Raw genomic sequence first — 25,718 nt, 5'->3', positions numbered from 1 at the left:
GAGTAACAGATGTGCAACATTCACTGTTAATAAAATTAAATCCAGACGATTGACATAATTATGATTTTGTTGGAAAACAATGATTTATTTAGGGGATTTATATTGTGTCTGTTCCAAAATATATTTTGTGAATGCAATTATACATTTGAATATATTTCAATTTAATATGTAGTAGTTGGATATTTCAATACGACAATGGCATTGAGCATGAGTTTAAAATCCATACAGTAGTTTCTTAAAAACCAGGATTTTGCCATAGCTGATTTGATGTATAAGCCCAGTCTGAACTAAACCCAATAAAACATAAGTGGGCAAGTGATGAAAGTAAGAATGAATTAATAAAATAAATCCGCACCCAGCTCACCTGGTGTATTAAGAACATTCCTGCCTTAATAGAAGTAATACAGAGACATTATCAATCAGACTTAGGATGCATAGAGAAAATAAAGTTCAAGAAAGTATTACAAATGGGTTTGAGCACTTTTGGATGTGTTAAGCCTACTTTTAGATGTTCTTTATGTTATTGTAACTCAGGTTTGTGTTTTATTCAAGGACCAGTAACAAGGATGGCAGACAGCAATATTGTCCATCTGCCTGAGGTGGTTTTCAAACAGCAGAAAGAGACTGTTGGTGCTCAGAAGGTCTTTACTGTCCTGCCAGTAAGCATCAACTTCCACAAACTACTCCGAATGACATCTCCACCATTTGCGGTTCCAAAGGTAACTCTTTCATGTTTTATGTCAGATCATTGTTTCTAATCTGCTGCATTGAAAAAAATAGTTTCATATATCATCCAGAAAGGAAATCTGGGGTTTCACTGGAAGTTATGTGGATATTAAAGCAAACCTGCACTTTTAAGACATTTAAGAAAAACCTTGGTTTCACCAGATGTTTCTGTATTTTTCTGTATTTAAAACAATTGTTGTGTTATCATTATTATTATTAATAATTTCATAATGGATGCAAAAAGCATTACATTCTGTGCTTAAATACTAAAGCTAAAAACTGTTTCAGATATCTGTTTCACTTACAGAATATATATTTCAACTAAAAACACAGTTTGCATTGATTTATTTATTCATGCTTGCTCACTGCTTTCTGCATCTCCTTCCAGCCACACAACCCACATTAAGAGGACAGTATTTTGAGTTAACATGAGCTGTCCCAAAACTTCCAGACTATTGCAAGACTACTGTTTTCCAAGGCAACAGCCAAAGCCTTCCTGTTAAACACGAGCCATGTCTGAAGACTCTTTTGGTATTTTATTTATTTGCCATGTAGCCCTATTCGGCGAGGAGGTGAATTGAAGGCTCAGTTTTAGTTTAGCTGAGTCAGAGCATTCTGTACCATTAAGATTTTAGGTTTTTTTTTATGTAATTTTACACAAACATTATTGTTTTTTTTTTTCTCGTTCTGTGTTACTTGAATAACAAACATACAAATTGCTGGCAGACATGGAAAAAACCCATTGAAGTTTTAGCATTGTAAGGGATACATGCTGACGGGATATTTTTGGCAGTAATTTTTATAACTTGCATATTTCTTATTACTGAGAAAGGTCGTGTCTTCACAGAACAGACAAGTTCAGCATTTGCATTATCTGCTTATTTCCCATGAAACCATGTCTGCTTAATTGCTCATACCAAACTTTAAAGTAGAAGATTAGTTAACCCAAATGTTTCCTTTCTTAAACAATACATATATATATATATATATATATATATATATACACACACCCTACCGGTCATAAGTTTTAGAACACCGCCATTTTTCCAGTTTTTATTGAAATGTAAGCCGTTCAATTCTATTGAGTAACCTGAAATGGTACAAAGGTAAGTGGTAAACTGCCAGAGGTTAAAAAAAAGTTTAGGTTACCAAAAACTGAAAAATGATGTACATTTCAGAGTTATATACTGTATTACTACACCCTCTTAAGCATTATTTGGAGGTGTTCTAAAACTTTTGACCGGTAGTGTGTATATACACCGATCAGCCATAACATTATGACCAGCTGACTAATATTGTGTAGGTCCCCCTTTTGCCACCAAAACAGCCCTGACCCATCGAGGCATGGACTCCACTAGACCTCTGAAGGTGTGCTGTGGTATCTGGCACCAAGACGTTAGCAGCAGATCCTTTAAGTCCTGTAAGATGTGGGGCCTCCATGGATCGGACTTGTTTGTCCAGCACATCCCACAGATGCTCGATTGGATTGAGATCTGGGGAATTTGGAGGCCAAGTCAACACCTTGAACTCGTGATTCATCAGACCAGGCCACCTTCTTCCATTGCTCCGTGGTCCAGTTCTGATGCTCACGTGCCCATTGTAGGTGCTTTCGGCAGTGGACAGGGGTTAGCATGGGCACCCTGACTGGTCTGCGGCTACGCAGCCCCATACGCAACAAACTGCAATGCACTGTGTGTTCTGACACCTTTCTTTCAGAACCAGCATTAACTTTTTCAGCAATTGGAGCTACAGTAGCTCGTCTGTTGGATTGGACCACATGGGCCAGCCTTCGCTCCCCACGTGCATCAATGAGCCTTGGCCGCCCATGACCCTGTCGCGGGTTCACCGCTTTTCCTTCCTTGGACCACTTTTGATAGGTACTGACCACTGCAGACCGGGAACACCCCACAAGAGCTGCAGTTTTGGAGATGCTCTGACCCAGTCGTCTAGCCATCACAATGTGGCCCTTGTCAAAGTCACTCAGATCCTTACGTTTGCCCATTTTTCCTGTTTCTAACACATCAACTTTGAGGACAAAATGTTCACTTGCTGCCTAATATATCCCACCCACTGACAGGTGCCATGATAACGAGATTATCAGTGTTATTCACTTCACCTGTCAGTGGTCATAATGTTATGGCTGATCGGTGTTTATATATGTTTGTGTGTGTATATTGACTTACTTACATATTCCTGTAATATATTTATAATGTAGCCTATATCCTTAATCTTTTTCTATATTAATATTTTTATGTAAATAAAAATGTTATTTATATAAATAATATGTACTTATTTGAATAATATATCCAGCACATAGACTTATCCTATTTTTGTTATACTTCTTTAGAAATATTGCTTATATTTAGTTAAACAAACTACTTGCCTTTTTGCAGATGTGCAGCCATGTTTTGCCCAAAACTGTTTAAAGCTTGTTAGGCTATACAGTGTTTTAGTAGTAAGGGGCAGTTGGAGTTGACAAATCCACAGCTAGGTACAGTATATGATGCATTATAATATTGGTATTTGCATTGATTTAGAATTCATTAGGGCCAGCTTTTAAATAATGTAATGGATAGTAACTTGGATATCATTAAGAAGAGGGAGTGGATTGGGAGAGAAGTAGCCCTGAGGCTGCAAACTGCGAACCTTTGAATTGCTTTGCTGTGGTCTATAGTGACTATGTTTACAGGACATGAAAATTGCTATTCTCAACCAGTTTTGTGCCCTCCCTTTCATGAACACACATGCAAAGTAAGGAATATGTTTACAGTGGTTACATATTCAAAGAAAACATTGGTCACATCAATGTAATAAGTTAAGTGCAGCAGTTTACAATTTAAAAGGACACTAGTGAAGTACAATAGACTATAAATAGCAGTACAACAGGCAGTGGATGACTTCAGCAACACTAATATAGTGATTTATGTGCCTGTGTTTTTAACTCAATATATGCACTATCTTAGGTGGCATGGAATTGGACTACCAATTTTGTAGTCCTGAAAGGGGTTGGGGGTGGCCTTCTTGAAAATTAGAAACATGCCTGTGTGTAGTCTGTTGTGCTTCGCTGCTCGTTTTTGTTAACGGCACTCTGCATTGTTATTTGTTTGCGTCAGTCTGACTGCCTTTGGATGCCCTAGGGCTTCAGACATATAATATGACATGTGATCCTAGTATAGTTTCCCCTGTGGCACTTGCATTCTTCTGCTTGCCAGTGTTGTTGAGTGAAAGCCAGCTCTGCTTTCTCTGTTAACGTGTCCCTGTTGACATAGAATACCTGACCCATCTCACACAGCTTAATTGAGGCAGTCCATGGCCACGGAGCAGGACGTAATGTTTTATCTGGCGTATGCATGCTCTTATAAATTATAGAGAAGCACATGCTTTTCACGGAGGACTGAAAATTAGAGTAATGCACAACAGTTAGAAGCATTACTTGGTGATGCTATGATGCATTCAGCTGAGTGGCTCTATGCGTTGGCACAGCTATTATTAAGTGTGTGAGGTTCTTGTAAATTAATTTCAGGAAACAAAAAAGGCCTTTTAAGAAAGAGAATGACAGAATCAGACTGGAATTTTCCATGAAGCTGTGGAAAGAAATGGACTAGGTACTTCAATTGAACCAATAAATAGTTCTGCTTACTTTTGTATTGTTGTGTTTATGTGAAACCAGAGAATACTTTAGGGAAATTATTTTTTGGGTGAGTCGTGTTGTTTTTTATGTTGTTTATTTGTTTATTTTTGGCTTATTAACCTACCTCGTAGTAACCCACAAAGTGTTATCAATTCAACTGAATTTATGGCCCTTAAAACACATGTATAAAAGAGTTTGCCTTGAAAGGTTTTCTTTGGTCTTTAAATGCAAATATTCCTCAGTTATTGTGGCAGCATTCAGTATACGCTCTGAATAGAATAGACGGTTAAGCAGTTTTTCTCCTTCACATTTGAAGGCTATACCGTTAAAAGGGTATTGAATGGGCAGTTCATCATTTTAACAATAACACATACTCTATTCGGACAGGGAGGTTTAAATGCCTTCAGACTAAATAAATAAACTTAAATCAAATCTACTCTCTGGTTTTCTTTTTACCAGCATTTACCTTGGCTACCTATTGAATCAAAGGAACTCAGAGGGAAGGAGATGAAAGAAGAAATGTAACAAATAGTAAAGCCCATTGACAATTGTTCTGAAGAATTACAAGGACACAAAGTTCTGTCGTTACCAAGGAAATGTTTCTTTATTTCTGAATGTACATCTGTGTATGTGTGTGTGTGAGAGTGTGAGCGTGTGTGCGATTTTATTCAGAGTGCTGCACACACCAAAATAATACTAATAAAGAAATCTCTAGTGCTGATTGAGATAATACTGGAGATATTACATTATATTATACATTATATTATAATGGGATTTTGTTTTCTTTTTTTACCATAGCTCTCCACAGGGAAGGGCTCAGCAATGCTGGAGCCAGTTCTGTATTAACTTCTATTTATTTTCTCTTTCTTCCCAGTTTAGAAAGCTAAGTGAAACCCCGCCTAACATCAGAGAGCTACCCATGGGTGGAGGGACCTGAAAGCATATGGGTGGTCTCTGCTCTAATTTTAAGACAGATCCTGTTTTAACTTGATTAACGTACAGAGCCCTGTCATATTAAAGTCCACCGCCTTGACACAGAGGGCATACAAATGCAAATGTTTAAATACATGGGCATAGATCTTGGAGATTAAAATTTGTTATCCAGCTTCCAGTAAATCTTAAAATAATATGTTTTATTTGTATTTATTTTTAAATAACATTTATTTAAAAATATATGTTTACATATATTTGTAACAAAGCACACAGTCACAGAGCTTGGCGAGAAACTGGATTCAATAATACTGCACAACTCCTTTTTGTTTTGTCTAAGCCCTCAGAAAATCTGATTATATAGATCAAAGGTTAATGTCTTCAAAGGCAAAAGCCAATATACACATGATAAGATGCAGTGAACAATGTAAAGAAAAATACTCCAGATACATAAGAATTTGAAAAGTATGAAATCTCTTCAAGTTTTTACAAGAACAGCCATCCTAGCGTTTGTCATATCTTGAGTGTACGCTATTTTAAAATTTTATGGCAAAAAAAACCCAGCTGTCACTGCATTAATATTTAATTTATGCTGCAGTAAACAGTCGCACTGGGTACTGTGTTGATAGTGGTATTCGATAGGGTGTGATGATGTGGAGGGTCATCGAAAACTTGTTACGATCCCATGACTTCTAATATTCTTTGTTATAGGAGTGGACATTGAATTGAACTTTGGATGCTGATGCCAAGTGAGCAAACAAGGAGGCTTAAAACATTGGCATAAGATTGGCTGAATGCAGATACCAATCAATGCAAATACCATTCACACTAATTCTGATTTTCCAAAAGTGGTTATGGTATCTGCATTCAGTTGTAGGAATAAGTAGGTTCTTATACGCAATACCAAGTTTTATAGCATGGGGTGAAAATAATACACATTTTCTCTGTGCGATAAGGTTCTTTGCAGTGTTCGGGACAATGGATCATCAATTTTTAACCCCAGCATTATCACCCTGGCGCAGTCAAAAAAGCATCAAAACTCCCCTTTGTTGATAAACAAAAACCGAGTGCTGTTCTCTGTGTCTGAGGCTGTTAAATTGATTGTATCAATATTAAATAGGTTCAGTACATAAAAAACCCTTCAACACACACACACACACATACACACGCACGCATACACTCTCCAGGTGGAAATTAAATGATCTAGCGGCATTGGTTATAAATATAGGTCATCTTTCAGAGAGATAATATCTTTCCTCACAATGCCCATAAACAGTCCAGGAGCTGAGCTGGGACTCATCCCTTTGAATTAATTTGTGCAAAACATACAAACTGGCAGCACATGCCCTTCATAGCTTTTCATAAATCCTCAGAGCCATTTCTGACAGATCATGATAATAAAAAAAAATCACAGGTGTAGCTAATCTGCATAGCACTACAGATGCCACTTGGCAGCCATTAAAAGTGCAGGTGCAATATGCAAAGTGACTCAGGTGTGAACTATCGTGAATGGCACACTGTGCGTGGCACTTCCTAAAGATTTATTTTGTAGTTCATCAGCAGGGCAAGAATACTTAATATCTGAGTCTATGCTTAAGTGTTCCCCTTTTAAATTTTATATGATACTACATTGGTCAGCAAATTTGAATTCCTGTTTCCAAATGGGCATTTCGAATGTATATGTAAAACAAATGGTCATATGATTGTATAAAATGGTCCTCTGAAATGGTTAATTGCCAGGCAGGCCACATCGTTATCTGCTTACCTGCAGGATGGGGAAAATCATAAATATCTAAAAGGCTTTATTTTTGGTTTGAGTAGAGCCAAACATTTTAAATATGATGGCCATCATGCAACTTTCCAAGGTGACTCAGAATTGCTCTGTACAAGGCGTGGTGGTTGGAGGAGAGACTCGTGTCCAGGAGAAACAATCCTGCAAAATATTTCAGTGCATCTGACATGTGGTATCATTTTTCTATTTTGTTTTCTGAACAATTAATTATTTCCTACATTATATAAGTATCCTTATGCTTTGTACTGCAAATATGTTCATCACAATATTTCCTCTTTCAGGTCTGACTATCCCCTATTACCCAATGATGGTTTTAATAGAATGGGCTATATGTGATTATTCATCTGGTGTTTTTATATAGAATCAGTTGGCTGTGACTTCCATTTTAATCCATCCAAAAGGCCTTGTCTTACCGAACATGTGGCCCTAAAAGACCGAGGCACAAGAGATGAAAGAAGAAGAATGCTCCTTAGTTTTTCTCGACATGTTGTTTTATCAACACCGTTCAGCATAACATTCAATAAAGCTTTCAAAGAGAATTATTGCTGTAGCTGGACCTCCTATACACTCCTGATATATAAATATAGAAACGACAACCACAACAACAAAAATTTCAAAGGTCTATCGAACACTTCCAAGAAGAAAAAAATAAATTGCAAATAAGTTGGACAATGATGCTCTGTATTCCCAATAGACTGAAACTTTAGGTCTTAAGACAATTTTTCAATCCTCAGCAAATAGGTTGTGGTTCTAAACTGGTTGCTCCTTGCTGACTTCCCTTTTCTGTCTGTGCCTGTATGTAGACACGCAATGACGATGTCCTGTGTGCAGTCATTGCCCTTTATGATGTCTCCTTGCCTGATGTGGGCCCACAGGATGTCCACACCATTGTCCACTCCAGCACAGCTACCACCATTGTACTGTTTCGCCACCATAAAGGTACAACACCATATAATCCCTTATGAAAGTAATTTGGTACGTTTCTGTGCGTTTACTTTGGTTTTCCATGGTTTCTATCATGGGTTGCTATACTTCTCCATGCTTTACCACCATTCAGCTTTGCTTTCTTACACATAACTGTGGTTTTCTATATTTCTTTTAGTTTTTTCACCCATTTGGGCTCACCAGTTTGCTCCTCCACTCCTTCAGTCACATAAGGGTTCAGGATGAAGCCACAACAAGGATGGTCATAATATCTCAACTTATGTCCTTGGAAAATAATGGCCCCACAGTCCCTACATGCCATGTACACATTGTAAACATGTGTACCTCCCTGGTTCATTTCACCTTTCTGTTATGCTCTCCCTTTCCGTCTCCAGAGGTCCTGGAGGAATACAGGCAGGGCTCTCTGTCTCATACACATAAAGATCCTGCCCCTCTTCAACTAGATGCCACTACAGACCCACAAGAGCTGAGACGAGGCCGGTTCTCTGAGGTTTTCAGTGATACAGAGAGCAGTGCAGGGGAAGACGAGGAGTCGGGTGAAGAGTCTGATTGGTGTGTGCCTTTTCCACATCCAATGAATAACCGTCCTTCCTTCCAGAAAGTTGATCAAATTTTGCATATTATCTAAGTCATTGTGGAATGACCTAAAAATGAATTACTTCTTGTGGTGTCACACAAACAGAAGCCTGGATATTTAACAAGCAGTTCTACTTCTGATACAATTTGCTTATTTTTATTTAACTTATATTATTATTATTATTATTATTATTATTATTATTATTATTATTATTATTAATATTATTATTATTATTATTATTATTATTTTTAATGTCTCGGCTGTCACCTTCTTCAAAAGTGATTCACATCCATAAAGGGACTGTTAAAAAGATACATGTGCAAGATATCCACAGGGGTTGAGATAGACATTTATTTACAATTGCTTGTGTTCATGTTTATGGGAGGTTAGAGTGCTTTGGGAGTTGTAAAGCAGAATTCTGCTCTATGTACAGCTCTAAATACAGATCACAACCAATGACCATTACTTCATAATGTTGATATACCACTGTAAAAACTGCCTGGCATATTTGCTGACTTATGGAGTGTGATTAGTAAAGAAACATAAGGCAAGTATCAGATGACATGAACAGCTATAATAGAGAGATAATGAGATTAACTAGGCTTAGTAAAATCCACAGCAAGAGGCCAGGCTGACTTTGGCAAGGTAAAACTGGCATCTTTTGAATCACACTCCCCATTCCTGGGGTATTTGCCACAGTTGTTGCTTTCGAGATTATATTTTCTTAGAGAGAACGGCACAGAAACATTCGATTGACCTCATTTCAAACACAGTTAATATTTGAAAGCATCATTCAGACATTAGTTCTGTTTGGTATTAGAAGATATGAACATTCTGAAGGACAAAACACTGATTGGACTGTCAAGGATCCCTAAAGACCTGATAACCTCTAAAAACACTTGTTTAATTGATTTTATTATTATTATAATTTGTATTATTTCCACAATGCATGGTTCTGTGCCCATAGGGAAGACTGGGAGAAGTTCGACAGCAGAGTAAATGAGTTCCTGCTGGCGGCAAAAGATCGTCGATCTCAGAGGCTCAGAACAGTCGAGAAGAAGGAGATTCCCCCTCGTGCTGTGGGGATCGAGTCCTTAATTGTGGCTGCAGCCACGTATGAAGTGAAACGTCTGTAAGTACAACTCAGAAACGGTTTAAAAAATTGACCGGTTCATAAGAACTGGTTTTAATGATTAAACTTAATTTGTAAGTGACAATAGTGTTTGGCCAACGCTAATCATGTAATCATTAGAGTATGTACTGTATCGGAATAGTAATTTCTGACTTGCAGAGTATCCTGTTCTATTTGTACCAATTGGTAGTTTTTCTTTTTTCTTCTTTTTTCTTTTTACTTCCCCTTGGGCAATCTTTTGCTTTTATTATAACTATTTAGTTCACAGCTTTTCACAAATCTCCTCAAAGCATGTAACTTAAAAGTTTACATAAGATGCCAAGAAGATCCATTAATATAAGAGACTTCTAAATCTGAAGAGGTGATGTTTTTTAATCTTTAAATTGTACCAGTGACTTCTCAGCTTTGTTAAGCGCTAGCTGTCCCTTAAGAATTGCAGGCTGTAAGAACTCCTTTCAACAGTGTTTTGTTTTGTTTGTTTAAATGAATGACTTTGACATGTCACCCTAAGCTGAAGTAACAGCAGAGAAGAACACGAAAGACACAGAAGAGGATATGAAATGAAATATCAGAAAAACAGGCTTTGTTACAATAGGTTTGATTTCTGTCCTGAGCAAAAAAAGCCATCAAATTCATAAGGATTGATATCATATTCTTTATGTAAATTAAATCCTGCACTGCATACCAGTTACAAAGGCTAGCAATGCTGTGAAGGGAATACTTTTCCCCTGCAATAATGGGGTGCCACATCAGCCATATGCCCAGGCCCTGACCATTTTGTTCTATATTCTTTTTTCTTTAACTCTTCAAAGGCTGAGGTTCTGAAGTGCCTTGTAATAAAGTCCCTAAAGCCACAGCCTTTTTCCTGCTGCCTTTAAAAATCCCCCTCTACTTGGGGAGAGTCAGTGGGGAGAAGGGAATATAATTTCTCTCTTAGTGGGTTCAGTTGTGCTCTGTAATTGTGCCACTTTAATTCTGAAACTGAGAGACCTGCAGCCCACATCTGAAAACGATGGAAACAAATTACAGGTTTTATTAATGGACCTTTATTGACAATTTCTTGGTCTCTTGACTTGAATGTCTCGTTTTAGGCAATCAATACCAGATGACGCTTTCTTTGGAGTATGAACTGGTAGCAATTTCATTCCATTCCACTTGTTTAAGTGCAAATTGCCCAGATTAATTTTCACTCCTTTCTCTTCTGATTGGGATTGAACAAATGAAAAAAAGATACAGGCTCAGCCTAATCTCATCACCTGTCGAGTTAACCAGTATTAAATATGTCATTATTGGTGTTGTGATGGGTTGATTGGTTGTCACCCGGAAGGTAAATGTCATAGCTGACAGCTAAGACTTGTGTCGTTGATACATAGGCGTAGGTTTAGGAAGGAATGGGGTGACCTGTCTCCCCCAATATTGAGAGTCCCCCTCAATTTGTCCCCCTCAATCATAAGCGCCCCCCCACTTTATGAAAGATGCAATCATTATTAGATGTTATGTATGGCACATCACTCCCTCCTTGACCTCCTCCCTCCAGCCAAGAACCAAGTAAGCAGGACTGCAGAAACTCCGAATACGCAGAACTGAGAAACTGAGGCTGTTTGATTTTGTAGACAAATGTTTTGAAAACAGCAGCTGTGTCTATAGATCTTAAGGTGGGTTAATTTATTAACATAATGGTTCAGTGATTTTGCTAGCACATAATAGGTGATGTGCTGTGGTTCAAGTATTTTCAAATAGCCCTGAAAAATGAGTAAGACGAGTCTAAAAATAGGTGTGGAGTAACTCATAGCAGTGCGTAAGTGTCTTTTGCAAAATACAAGATTTTGTCTGGAGGAACAAATATGTAGTGTGTTCTAGAGTTTGCGAGAGGAGTCCAGGCATTCAGTTTCTGTCAGCAGGCAAACAAAAGGTTGCTCATACCCGCTAACTGCAACAGCAAGACATTGAAGTAATGGTATGGGTGGGGGGCTGTCAAAAAGAACAACCACTCAGGGAAAATGGCAAGAATAGGATAAAAATGAGAAACAATTATCTTTTGAAAACCTCAGAAAGGTGACTACACTCCTTTTTACGTCATTTGGCATTTTATCCTATGGTGCCTGTTGTAACTCCTGCAAACTTCCTAGGCAATCTTTCAGGTGTGTTTTCAGAAGATGTCTTTATACAGCTCCAGAGCATTAGTCAGGAGAACAGTAAACTAGCTAAATATCATAGACTTATTAAGAACACACCTAAATGGACATAAACTAAATATGTAGTAGAGATATGCAGATGATATAAGCAGGCTCTTTTTATAATAAGGCACTGTTAGGGAAAAGAGAATATGTTGGTTCATGTATCTCGTGTGTGCATATATCTTTAGAAAGAGCATTTCATTCTACCTCCTTTGAAATGGAAATTAACAGGTGCTGTAATGTTTTTATTTAGTCATTCAGTTAAAGCTTCAAAGGGGCAATGTGGACTGGTTTATCATGTTTTGAAATGGAAGGTGCTAACATTAAAATGAGGGATTAAGCCAGAAATAGAATTGCTGCTATGGCAGTTGACTTGTGTTTGTGTATTTCAAAAAACAGATAGATAGAGTTGCCAGCTTCCACCATTTATTTCTGTCCTCTCTACCTGACCTTTTAAGCTGTAATTAGAATTGCTAAACCATGTCCATTTCTTAATTAAATCACACATATCTGATGATGATGAAACAGGCTCAAGTATAGAGTCTTTAAAGAAAGCGGCATGCTTTCCTCTCACTGTGAAGTGTTGGCTTTCCAACATGATTGGGCTTTTATTCAGATTCATATTAATGAATAATAAACATAACAGACACAGCAAAGTGCCTGATAATAAAAAATACAGATGATAACTATAAACCAACAACTGTACATTACTGTTCTCTCACAAAAGTAGTTATTAAATCAGATATTTATTTAAAGAGATTCTCTGCATCAGCAAATATCAAAATATGTCATAACTGAGAGTCAGTATGGAAATCAGTATTTCCATGCATTTCAACTGACCTTTTATGTTTCTCTTCTCTTGGACACCTTTTTTCGAACCATTTAAAAATGACCATAACAGCAATTTCGAACAGCTTGTTTGCTTCATCCCAATCAAATATGGCTGCTTTACATTAGGATGAGATTCAAAAGATTCCATTCTGGTGTGAGGTATATGTAGAGCCTTTCAAATCAATATCTGACTCTTTTGCATCAAAATTAACTCCTTCCTCCTTAAGAAAATTGATATATTTAAAAACATTCTATGTATGTAAAAATAAATATGAATATGTATATGAATTTGACCCAGTTCTGCTAAGATAAACATATGTATTGCACTTGTGCATTTTATATATATTTAATGCCCTATGTGCTTATAATTTTAATTGTAGTGGAAATGTCTTATTTGAGTAACTTTAAAAAGAACTACAAACTCAAGCCTTTCAATCACTACACCACATGAAACAAATCATGCCTAGAAAACATGAGCCCTTTCCAAATGTGGCACATGGCTCTTGACTAATTACAGACTGTGAGCATGTTGCTTTTTCCAGGGCCTTGCTGACCGAAGACCCACCCTACCCTACCTTAGAAGAGTGGCCCAGAGTGCCAGAGTACTGTAACAGACATAGATATAAATATACTAAATTACAATGGATGCAAAAAATGAACTGCTAAGTGTTCCTGAGGGATATATTGCTTTCCAAGTGTATCGGTACCATTCTTAACAGTATTTCTCTCTCAACACATTTAAATCACAGCTATTTCAAAACCACGCAGATCATCTTCACTTCTAACAAATGGCATGCTAAAGATGTATTTGTGGAAAATAATAATAAAATGGCTGGGGTGTTTTTTCCTGATTATGTGCATTTTAAATAATTAAAAAAAAATACATATATATTTCTATGCACCATTAATTCAGATGTTTTCAATACAATTAAGATAGTATAATTTGACAGGATTACATTTATACCAGTTCCCAAAGAAGGAAACAACTCAAAAGGGTCAACCAATTCTTCTACTTACTCCCAGCAAAATAGATTCTTCTTGAATATATAACATTAGTGTCCTAATTTTTGTTTTGCAATATGAATTTTACAAACTAACAACGCGTACCATCGATCCTTTGGCGTGACTCTACTCCTAACGAAGAAGTTGATATGTGCCTGTTTGTACAGTGAGATAAAAAAACACACAAAAAACAGGTTCCTGAATGTCCTGCTTATGATTATGTAATCAGAAGTTTGATGTTCCATTAGTGTTTTCTTCGTCTCCCATTATGAAAATGTCTTGCTGCTACGTGGTGTGCAAGTCTTGTCAGAGTTTTTTATTTCTGCATTACAGCCATACAAGAGCATGATGACTGCCAAACCAAAAGCAGCACCATTTGGGCTATAGTAACCAGACAATTAGGATGGAAGTTTACCTCTTTGATTGTAATGAGAGTCATACTAATACAAGTGGATATGCTAAAAGGTCAAAAGTGCTAATGCTCCCATCAGATAATTAACTTGTACTGTCTAAGAACATTAAGGATTTAAAAAAAATTACCAACCATAAAGGCTAAAGCAAAACGAAGTACATAAATAATTTCAGCATCTGCTTTAGTGGACCCTGAGGGTATGTTAGAAAAAGGCATATTTATTTAGTTATTTGTTTATGGAAAGAAAATAACACATATATATTAAATGTTAAAATGCAGCACTATTTACTTAGTGGGCCCTTTCACTTTTAATAGGAACCCCCAGTTGAGTTGGCCATGAAAGTCAACTTCCAAATAGATGTACAGGAATTATAATGGCTATACTCATGGTGAATATAAAAAGCAAAACTGCAGGAGCGACCGTTTTTTTTTTGTTTGTTTGTTTGGTTTTTTAATGAAAAATATAGAATTGTTGCAGATTGGATAAATATCTTGCCCACACTTAAAAAAACTATAAAAACTATCTTTAGTCAAAGATGGAGTTGCATAAATAATACTGAAGATGCACACTGCTTTCAAAGCACATCAGTAGTCAGCCACCCTAGCTTTAACCTCAAAGCCTGGTCAGTTCCTATTCCTGGGAGTACAGTTTAATTACATTTTTCTTAAAACCCTCATTAAAATGGACTTCTAAGGGACCCAACCCTGTGCTTACGTCTTTCTATTTGAAGTCGCAAGTTGAAAGATTGCAGTCACACAGGCATTTTTCCTTATAAAGATGGAGAATTATCTAGTGTGCAGAAATGTGTAATTTTACTTGGAATGAAAGAGATGCTGAGGTTTCCCCACCCTCTCTCATAATGCTTTCCATATGCTAGTTGAGTGACTGTGGGCTGCCGTCTGTGTTGTGCTAACCGGAAAAAGAGAACATCTATTATAGACCGCTAGCCTACCAATCAACTCAAAGTGTATCATCCTAGGAATAGCTTGGGTAGATTTTTACAGCAAAAAGAGGACATGATCACAATAAAACAATATAGCCAGAATGCAACATATATAATATAAGTAAGGGACACATGGTGTTCCAAGGCAGATATTTAAAAAAAAGATTGAAAGTTAATCTTTATACGTCATCAACTTTTTTTAATAGTCCAATAAATATTTTTCATCGTTGACTCTAAAATGGGATAAGTGACCAAGTTTTCTGTTAAGTGACCTTCCCTTCAGCTCAAGACACATTTAGCAGCAGTTAAGAGTCAATTATCTTGTGGTGGAACCTGCTGTCCCAGACATCAATGCTTAAGTAATGCATAAATAATTGAATGATGAAAGCTTGCACCAGCTCAGCATGACAACAAAGTTATTTCAGAAGGTGTGATTTGGAGAAAACAATACCTGTGTGTATGTGTATGTATCTGCGTGTGTATATACATACTGTGTGTGTAAAACTCGACTTCTTTTGGAGTTAATTATGTGAAACATATGATAAGTTTCATGTCTCACTGTAGTTTTCCTACTATTCAATGCTTTGAAGAAGTCCCTTTCCTATACACTTCATTCACTGTACAGTGGGCTGTATATTTGTTAAAAAGGTCTTTATAAATGCAAGCAGACATTTATTTTTACTTTAGTGGTCGATATTTGAGAGTGCCTTATTGGTACCAGAACCCCGCCAATCTGTTTCTCAGACCAACCTTATGAGCTGTTTTCATTTTAATGACTCTGCATTCTGCCTGAGTTCTTTTTTTATGTGCTTAACAGTATATTAGACAAGGCACTGGAGACTATAAACTCAACAGCTAGAACGAAGGTGATGCTTTGCGGAAAAAAGACGGGGAAAAGAAGCCCAACCCCATAAACTACTTTGCACAAATTGAATCAATATATGCAGTCAGGGACCTTTGAGCAGTTTTTAATCACTATTAGCAGAGAAACAGCCCTTAATCAACAGCGAAAAAACCTGACATTTTCTTCAAAGACTTATATCACAACCAAGGATCCTTAGCAACTTGGCAATAATGCCCGAAATTAACTACATATCATTTGTATTGCCTATTCTTAAGAGCTTTATTGTGATTACCAATTACCATTTAAGCAAAAGCTAACAGAAAGTGCACACTTTATTACTGGACTTTATTTATCCTTTCACTTTGTGAATTTTGCCTCAGGCCGCATCCTTGTTTGTGTTCTCTGTGATGCTATGCAGGTGTAATGTAATCATGTCAGTTTTTATTTTACTTAAAAAAAAAAAAATCCCCATAGGTTGCAATTTTTAAAGCCATTTCCATATACTTAATGACACATTGATAATGGGGTTGCACTTAATACAGACATTACCCTGGGTACTGTTATAGTGTAATGAGTCTGTCAGTTGTAAACCTGCAAAGAAGTACAGGATTGTGAATTAATCTGAAGTGCTAAAGCAGCCCCTTCATAACACTTCCGATCACACTACACACAGTGATTAAATGGAACACCAGATGGTGAGAGCACAAAAAAGAAATAAATAATAGTGAAAAAGGAAAAAATGCTGAAGGCTATTGTGACATCAAAATATCCCAGCTTTACTGCACCATTTCCCTTTTCACGATTACATTGTAAACAAAGCCTTGTCTGTGTAATGCAATGTGCTGCAAAAACACAACAGTTTCTGTAATAGATCATTTTTGGAGACATTTTTTTTTTGTTTTACCTTAAGAAGACCGATAGAGTGAGTTCTTGAATTTATCATTGTTTTACTTCTTTTTAATTTTCACATAATTGTTTTATTCATGTTGTACAAATAGCTTTTTTTAACAATTTTGACCAATTAGTTTGCAAATATGCCAATTGAACGGCAGAAACAAGCAGTGGAAGGCCTGCATCTCCTTGTGCTACATTTCCTATTTCTGCTCCCTGATCTGAGGCTGTGTGTTGAGTTTCAGGTAATTGCTTGGGTTGGCCGAATAGTTCCATTTTCAAATATTTACTTTGGAAACAGGTCTTGCACTCAAAGCCAGGAAAAGTCAGTTACCGTTGGGCAGTGCGGGTGAGAGGAGCTCCCGACGAGAATGGCTTTGTACAGAAACAAGCGCCCCATTGTGTTTGTTGCAGTCAACATTCTCCATTGAAGAGAAGTTAGCCATTAACATAGAGAAGTGAAAAACTGTGCGAGTTTAGTTTTTGGTGTACCTAAATGACTTAGTAAGAAAAACACTGTTGCTCTTTGTGTGGGTTGCAGCTATAGTTCAAACAGTTAACTGGCATGTTCTCCCTTGCCCCTCAGGAAGTGTGGCGAGAGGGTGCTGCAGCTGGCCCTGCTATCCACAAGGAAGAGATACAAACAATGTGGAGCTGGCCGATACCTCCTAGAGGTCAGTTCCTTTAGTTTAATAATTTTTTAACGAACAGGTATAATTTTTTTAACCTGTCTGGGGGAATTCACCATCACAACAGAAGAAAATTCCCCTTGCTATTCTGAAAAGTGCTAAGGGACTTTTATTAGGTAACACTTTATAATAAGGTGCAGTGATTCCTCGTCAATTCATATATGAATACCACTGCATTTAAACATCAATACCTCATGAACATCATCTGAGTTCTGATGTTGAGCACATGAACCCCAACCCTGTTATACATGTGATTAAGATCAGAACTCAAATGAAGTGCATGACATATTCATGTGTTTATCCTGTGGTATTCATATATTAATTCATAAGGAACCACAGCACCTTATTATAAAGTGTGGCCTTTTATTGTCCACTGTGTGAAGAAAAATAAAAAGCTTTATCATCTCATGTTGGAGAACTGCAGTACATTACAAAAAGGCCAGTGAGTTTTTTTCTTCTTGAAGGTTTTCATTGAATCTATCGTTAGAGGTAGTGTGATCCAAATGATAAATCTCTGTAATGAAGTGCTACCTGTTTCCATACAACTATTTAACTTAAGGGATGTACTGAAATTAATTTAAAAGTATGTATTTTGGTGTTAGTAGGAAATAAGTAAATTAAGAGGAAGATCATCTTTTCCAGAAATTGTATCATAGTGACAACAGATGTGTCGCAGGAGTATGAAAATGTATTCATCATCTAATTTTGCAATTAACACACCATAGCTGTCATAATGGGTGGGTGGACGAAGAAACTGGAATTTTGGGGATCATTAATATTTATTAAAATGAAGGTACAGAAAACACGCATTGATGGATAGAGGATGTCTTAACAGTTCTTAAATGATCTGAGGCCAAAATGATTTATGTATTTATATATCAAACAATGAATTGGTCAAGAAAACTGGTTTCTGAATGCACAGATGAGTCCAGTTATTATATTTTTTATGATTTTATTATGATGATGATGATGGTGATGATGATGATGATGAATATTATTATGTATTTAAAGTAAAAACAAATTATACATCTCATCATTCCATATAGAGTAATGTACATTAAAGCTATATTAGATTATCCAGGTTTTCCACTGAGTGACTGTAAAGCTGTCTGGGTACACACATATTGTTTCCACAAAGTAGATGGCACTATAAATAAACGTCAGTTAATGTCCTTGTTAAAAACCCAAGTGTTTAGTTTCTCTTTGTGGTTTAGTTTACTTCAGTTTACTGCAGATTGAACTCAGGCAAGCGTTCCTTGCTGCCATGCTGGGAAGGCATTTTCTGGGTACAGGTTGCCCCCTACTGGTGTTATGACAGAAAGGATGCCTGCATTTTTAAAAGTCTGGAAAAGGCTGCTCTGCCCATTGTCCAGTACTGGATGTTTGAGCTCATTAGTAGGGGTAGTAGTAGTAATATCGACAATAAAACAGAATAAATGACGATTCATTCCTGTTCCATTGAGAGAAGTGAATACAGCAGTCAGACATACACATTAAAACTTTACTTCTTGATTTCACAAACCCCTGTACCAGGTGCATGGCAGACAAACTAAGAGAAAAAAGAAGAGCAATTCCTAAGGACTTACTGATTCAGCCTGATTCATACCTGCCCTCTGAAAGCCTCAGGACAGCTTCCTTGTAGGAAGGATGTTAACATTTAAGGCCCCAAATCAGATAGTTTGAACTTAATTTAGGAAATATCTACTGAAGATTGTTCTACAATAATGAGAATGTCTTGCCCTATCTATTGTATTCTCAGCTGCTGAAAGACGCTTCTGTCTGTGGCTCTTACCATGCCCTGCTGACACATGCGGACTCAGACGCTGTCCCTTTCTTCTCCAAGTGCGGGTTTACAGATGACATCCTTCTCAACAATAAATTCAGGTACCAAAAAGCACAGGTATTAGCAGACTTGTAGGTGCTGGTTTTGTCAAGCATCATTTAGTGCCTTGTGATTGATTCTTTATCCCTTAGCCACCAAATCATTGCAATCTATGCATTGGCATAGGCAGCAGATGATTCACAGGATGATTGCATGACTCTCTGCAACACTTAACAAGGTCAGAATTGTTTGGTGGCTTTCCAAAAAATGTGTGAGCTTTTGTCTGTGGCTGTGTCTGCACTTACATTATAAATCAGAGTCATGAGAAAGCCAGTGTCTATTTGCTCACTGGAAGTACTTCCTCATAAAATGTCATTCATTCCTGCTGAAGAGAACTGGAGGATGACTGGATCAACACCACCATGATGAGCTACTTCCCACCTTTCTCAACCAGTGAGTTACCTCTGCCAGAATAATATATCTCTGGCTAGAATGTGCTTCATTACATAAGTTTGTTGTTTGTTGTTTACTTAAATACAATTGATCAATACATATTTTTGAGTAGATAATTGACAGGATTGACTAATTTATTCATTTTACAAAATGTTCAGCATTTATATGTTTTTTATAACGGAAAATCTTGTGAGATTTACATAAAGGCATATACACTCACCTAAAGGATTATTAGGAACACCTGTTCAATTTCTCATTAATGCAATTATCTAACCAACCAATCACATGGCAGTTGCTTCAATGCATTTAGGGGTGTGGTCCTGGTCAAGACAATCTCCTGAACTCCAAACTGAATGTCTGAATGGGAAAGAAAGGTGATTTAAGCAATTTTGAGCGTGGCATGGTTGTTGGTGCCAGACGGGCCGGTCTGAGTATTTCACTATCTGCTCAGTTACTGGGATTTTCACGCACAACCATTTCTAGGGTTTACAAAGAATGGTGTGAAAAGGGAAAAGCATCCAGTATGCGGCAGTCCTGTGGGCGAAAATGCCTTGTTGATGCTAGAGGTCAGAGGAGAATGGGCCGACTGATTCAAGCTGATAGAAGAAGAGCAACTTTGACTGAAATAACCACTCGTAACCGAGGTATGCAGCAAAGCATTTGTGAAGCCACAACACGTACAACCTTGAGGCGGATGGGGTACAACAGCAGAAGACCCCACCGGGTAACACTCATCTCCACTACAAATAGGAAAAAGAGGCTACAATTTGCACAAGCTCACCAAAATTGGACAGTTGAAGACTGGAAAAATGTTGCCTGGTCTGATGAGTCTCGATTTCTGTTGAGACATTCAGATGGTAGAGTCAGGATTTGGCGTAAACAGAATGAGAACATGGATCCATCATGCCTTGTTACCATTGTGCAGGGTGGTGGTGGTGGTGTAATGGTGTGGGGGGATGTTTTCTTGGCACACTTTAGGCCCCTTAGTGCCAATTGGGCATCGTTTAAATGCCACGGCCTACCTGAGCATTGTTTCTGACCATGTCCATCCCTTTATGACCACCATGTACCCATCCTCTGATGGCTACTTCCAGCAGGATAATGCACCATGTCACAAAGGTCGAATCATTTCAAATTGGTTTCTTGAACATGACAATGAGTTCACTGTACTAAACTGGCCCCCACAGTCACCAGATCTCAACCCAATAGAGCATCTTTGGGATGTGGTGTAACGGGAGCTTTGTGTCCTGGATGTGCATCCCACAAATCTCCATCAACTGCAAGATGCTATCCTATCAATATGGGCCAACATTTCTAAAGAATGCTTTCCGCACCTTGTTGAATCAATGCCACGTAGAATGAAGGCAGTTCTGAAGGCGAAAGGGGGTCAAACACAGTATTAGTATGGTGTTCCTAATAATCCTTTAGGTGAGTGTATATTGTATTTGAATTAGGTACAAGGCTTAATTAAATACAAACTATATAATTTTGTAATGCTTGTGTAACCTGTAAGTCGACTTGGACAAGGGCATCTGCAAATTGATCGATCGATTGATCAATATAAAAAAATAGTTTTTCTGATTATAGAATGTGGAAAGGAACATTTAAACAGTTAGGCCAGTTTTAGGCCAGAAGCTGAATCAGAAGCTTATGTGTTGACAAAACATACTTTTTATTTTATTTAACTCACTATTATTTTATTTAAGAAAGATCAAATATATATATATATATATATATATATATATATATATATATATATATATATATATATATATATATATATATTTACTGTCTCTTTGTCTCTCTTACTCTCTCCAGATATAGGACGTCAGAACCCTGTGTTTCTCTTAAACCTGTCTGAGGTAGAACTGGAGATGCAGCTTTGGTGAGTATTATACAGTGTTTCATCTTTTAGTTTCACTGCTCCTGATTTTAAGTCATTTTAAGTTTAGGTTACCAAAAACTGAAAAATTATGTACATTTCAGAGTTATATACTGTGTTACTACACCCTCTTAAGCATTATTTGGAGGTGTTCTAAAACTTTTGACCGGTAGTGTGTATATACACCGATCAGCCATAACATTATGACCAGCTGACTAATATTGTGTAGGTCCCCCTTTTGCCGCCAAAACAGCCCTGACCCGTCGAGGCATGGACTCCACTAGACCTCTGAAGGTGTGCTGTGGTATCTGGCACCAAGACGTTAGCAGCAGATCCTTTAAGTCCTGTATGTTGCGAGGTGGGGCCTCCATGGATCGGACTTGTTTGTCCAGCACATCCCAAAGATGCTCGATTGGATTGAGATCTGGGGAATTTGGAGGCCAAGTCAACACCTTGAACTCGTGATTCATCAGACCAGGCCACCTTCTTCCATTGCTCCATGGTCCAGTTCTGATGCTCACGTGCCCATTGTAGGTGCTTTCGGCAGTGGACAGGGTCAGCATGAGCACCCTGACTGGTCTGCGGCTACGCAGCCCCATACGCAACAAACTGCGATGCACTGTGTGTTCTGACAGCTTTCTATCAGAACCAGCATTCACTTTTTCAGCAATTTGAGCTACAGTAGCTCGTCTGTTGGATTAGACCACACGGGCCAGCCTTCGCTCCCCACGTGCATTTATGAGCCTTGGCCGCCCATGACCCTGTCGCCGGTTCACCGCTTTTCCTTCCTTGGACCACTTTTGATAGGTACTGACCACTGCAGACCGGGAACACCCCACAAGAGCTGCAGTTTTGGAGATGCTCTGACCCAGTCGTCTAGCCATCACAATTTGGCCCTTGTCAAAGTCGCTCAGATCCTTCATTTGCTGCCTAATATATCCCACCCACTGACAGGTGCCATGATAACGAGATTATCAGTGTTATTCACTTCACCTGTCAGTGGTCATAATGTTATGGCTGATCGGTGTAAATTCAACCCTTACATTTGTATAAAGGTGGAAGCTCATAGTTTATTTCCATAAAATGAAATATGTTATGCATAACTCCCATGAATATCTTTGTAGATATTACTGACTGAAACTACTGAAGAAGCCAAAGGGTAGAAAATGTGAAGAATCCAACAAAAGCAACAAAGCCTTTTCCCTCAAAGTTAATCTGTAACTGCAAAACAAGCAAAAACATCAGTTCTCTCCATTTTCATTTCAATATAAATAATTGTTCAGTGAACATGAATTATTACTTGGAAGTTGTAATATTAAATTTCAAGAGAGAGCCTTTAAAAGGCGAACATTTAAAAATGTAAATGGTGCCATTTTAATTTTGTTTGCCTTCAACTTGTCTCTCTCTTTGTCAACTCTGTGCCAGGAGGGAGAAGTCTTTGGCAGCCTACCAGGGACAGGCAGTTTGCATGAGCAGGCTACTCCACGAGGTTCAAATCCTGAGGAAAGAGGTACTTTGTGAGATTTCTGTATTATACACTCTGTGCAGCCGCAGTTCAAATGAACCTTGTGTGACTGGCTGTTCTAAACTTTTGTCTATGTGGGCGCCATGCTCAGCTTGTCTCACAGAAGGAGCAGATTGACAGCCTGAGCCAAGAGCTGGAGAGAGAGAGGCAGCGCAGGCACATGACAGGTGACGGATGACCATTACCAAATTATCAGTTATGAACCAGTCATTTCTGAAACTCTAACGAGACTTTTGGGAAAGCTGATACAAGTCTAACAGAAGAGGCCACCCAAATAATGTATTGCTGATCTCTGAGTAATGATGTATGTATTAAAGTGGAAAGAGGAGCTGATTTGTAAAACTTTTCAAACTGGCCACAGGTTTCCATTTGGAGATCAGCAACTCAAAGGTATACCTGACTTTAACCTGCTCTCTTCTGGACACATGCCTCACCTGACAGATTTGCAATGTCTTGTCTCAAATGTGTGTTTAGAGCAGCGCTTTCTGGAGTACAGGCTGGAGAAGACAAGGCAGATCCTGGATATGAGCAGTCTCAGCTCAGGTAGACGATCAGCAGGATAGGCCCACAAGAATCCACAACGGAGAGACGTGAACTAAGCAATATAGGTTTGGATCTTTATGAATGACTTTTCAATGTGAAAGGGTCTGTGATGTCTATGCATTGTCTGTCACATCCAGATGAGCAGGACCATGAGAGCTCTGCAGACGTGTGCCCATGGATGGGAGAGGAGAATGAGAATAGCACCAAACAAGGTCCAAAACACAGGGAAGTGACAGAGATTGCACAGGTAGGATTGCATTCGAGGATTTTGTTAAATTTCATCACATGCACAAACTTTCTCATTTCAGGATTATTATATAATTTACTAGACAGTGGATACACAACTTAGGAAGCTTAATTTACCAACATAATTCCAAGTAATAACTTGACATAGTTAAAGGAACAAACAATTCTGAGGAATTCTCATGTTTGGATGGAGAGGCAGTACAGACCAAGAGGGAGTTTTGGGCACACGGAAAAGGTAAGGCTCAGTCCATCATGGCTGCTTCTCTGTTTGTGAGGCTTTGAGAAGTGTGTGAGAGATAAAGACAGGTCAGTTGCTTTTAAAAGAGTCAGTAAAAAGAACGAAATATTAAAATGACAGTGAAAGCCATTGCACTCATCTAGTAAGTTATGGTTGTCAATTCTGGCTTTCATGAAAGGGCAGGTACTAAGGAATCATCCTTGTCCAAGCCTGTTGAGCACTAATGCAGACTGACAATGACTGACTTCTGTATCTGTTAAGTCGACTTTCTATCATATCATATAATTTGGGCATTATTTAGTGCATTTCCTGGACCTTTAAAAGGTATTTGTTTGGCTATTTTTTGTTGCAGTGTAGTCATTTATTCACTCTTTGTTAATTATTATTTACCAAAAAAAACACACAAAACGAAACAAAAACCAGATGGTTCTGTATATAGCTGTTACGACACTGACATTGACAACAAAACCCAAGAAAATTTGCATTTCTATATTAAGATGTTCTCCGACCGTCATCTGCTCATTATTGTAATACACCCACCACTAATTACCTCTCATATTATTTGTCTTAGAAATATGAGAGGCAAATCACTGTCATTTTCCGCTCTGAGCGCCGAGGAACACAGCCGCACAGGCCCATGGGCCCAATAACTGTAGGGAAGCTGAAGTTTGGCATATTCATATTTTTCTATGTGCATCCCAGTACATTTGAAGTATATTATAAACTGTTAATTTCCTTCCAGATAAGAAAAAATAACCTGCATTGTAAAAAATAAAAAGAATGTGTAAGGAGGGAAAAACGTCTGGATGTTAATTACCTCCTGATCATATGTGAACTATATCAATATATTTAGAGGGAGTGATTTTGTGAAAATAAAAGCTTTTGTTTTCTTTAATTAATAGAGGTTCCATGCCTGTGCAGGGTGATAACTAACTGATTGGCCGACTGCACATGACTCAAGACCCTGACCTGCTATGTTCTCATGTTAGTTAATCAGTCAATTAAGCCAGACCAGCACACCTCAAAAAGTAATTAAGTTTCCAAAGGAGATTTTATATATAAAAACACACGTCGGTTTTATGTTATTAAAAAATGGACCATTTTGTTTCTCTTACAGTAAGACAAGGTGACCCTCAGCCTCGCTCCCAGGGATCAATCTGAATCATTCTGTCCTTCGAGGCATCACCCAGGTCCTAATGGGAAGTGAAGCAGTCTGCCATGCAGCTTGCTTAGCACTGATCACAGGCTTTGAACATTGCTCATGGTATACCTGTGGGGCCGTGACTTCAATCACTGTTTGTAATCACAGTGCTTGAGGGACTCTTTAAAATCTGCCCTAGAGATTGAGTTAACCTCGGCTAGAGACCACTACTTTCCTGTTTTACTGCCTCAGAATACAATGTATTTTAAAGAACTGCTTTTAGAAAAGGTTGTGATGTTGTTTTTTTAATCTCTAAAATAAATTAAGATCTGTCGAACTGTGAAA

At 37.9% G+C, this 25,718-nt stretch overlaps 1 protein-coding gene across 1 annotated transcript; it reads left to right on the top strand.

The window, feature by feature from the left end:
* The first annotated feature begins 555 nt into the window (after nt 1-555).
* Nucleotides 556-25,718, top strand: LOC136759054 (uncharacterized). Its single transcript, XM_066713865.1, has 13 exons — nt 556-719; nt 7,883-8,018; nt 8,399-8,576; nt 9,569-9,733; nt 17,421-17,508; nt 19,283-19,407; nt 19,737-19,798; nt 21,617-21,683; nt 23,106-23,190; nt 23,297-23,372; nt 23,680-23,748; nt 23,886-23,995; nt 25,350-25,718. Exons 1-13 carry the CDS (start codon nt 567-569, stop codon nt 25,350-25,352), a joined length of 1,317 nt encoding a protein of 438 aa, XP_066569962.1. The 5' UTR covers nt 556-566; the 3' UTR covers nt 25,353-25,718.

Source organism: Amia ocellicauda, chromosome 9 (assembly GCF_036373705.1).
Source record: "Amia ocellicauda isolate fAmiCal2 chromosome 9, fAmiCal2.hap1, whole genome shotgun sequence".
Taxonomy (NCBI): domain Eukaryota; kingdom Metazoa; phylum Chordata; class Actinopteri; order Amiiformes; family Amiidae; genus Amia; species Amia ocellicauda.
Note: the sequence above shows the minus strand (reverse complement) of the source record. Positions and strands in the feature narration are given on the sequence as shown.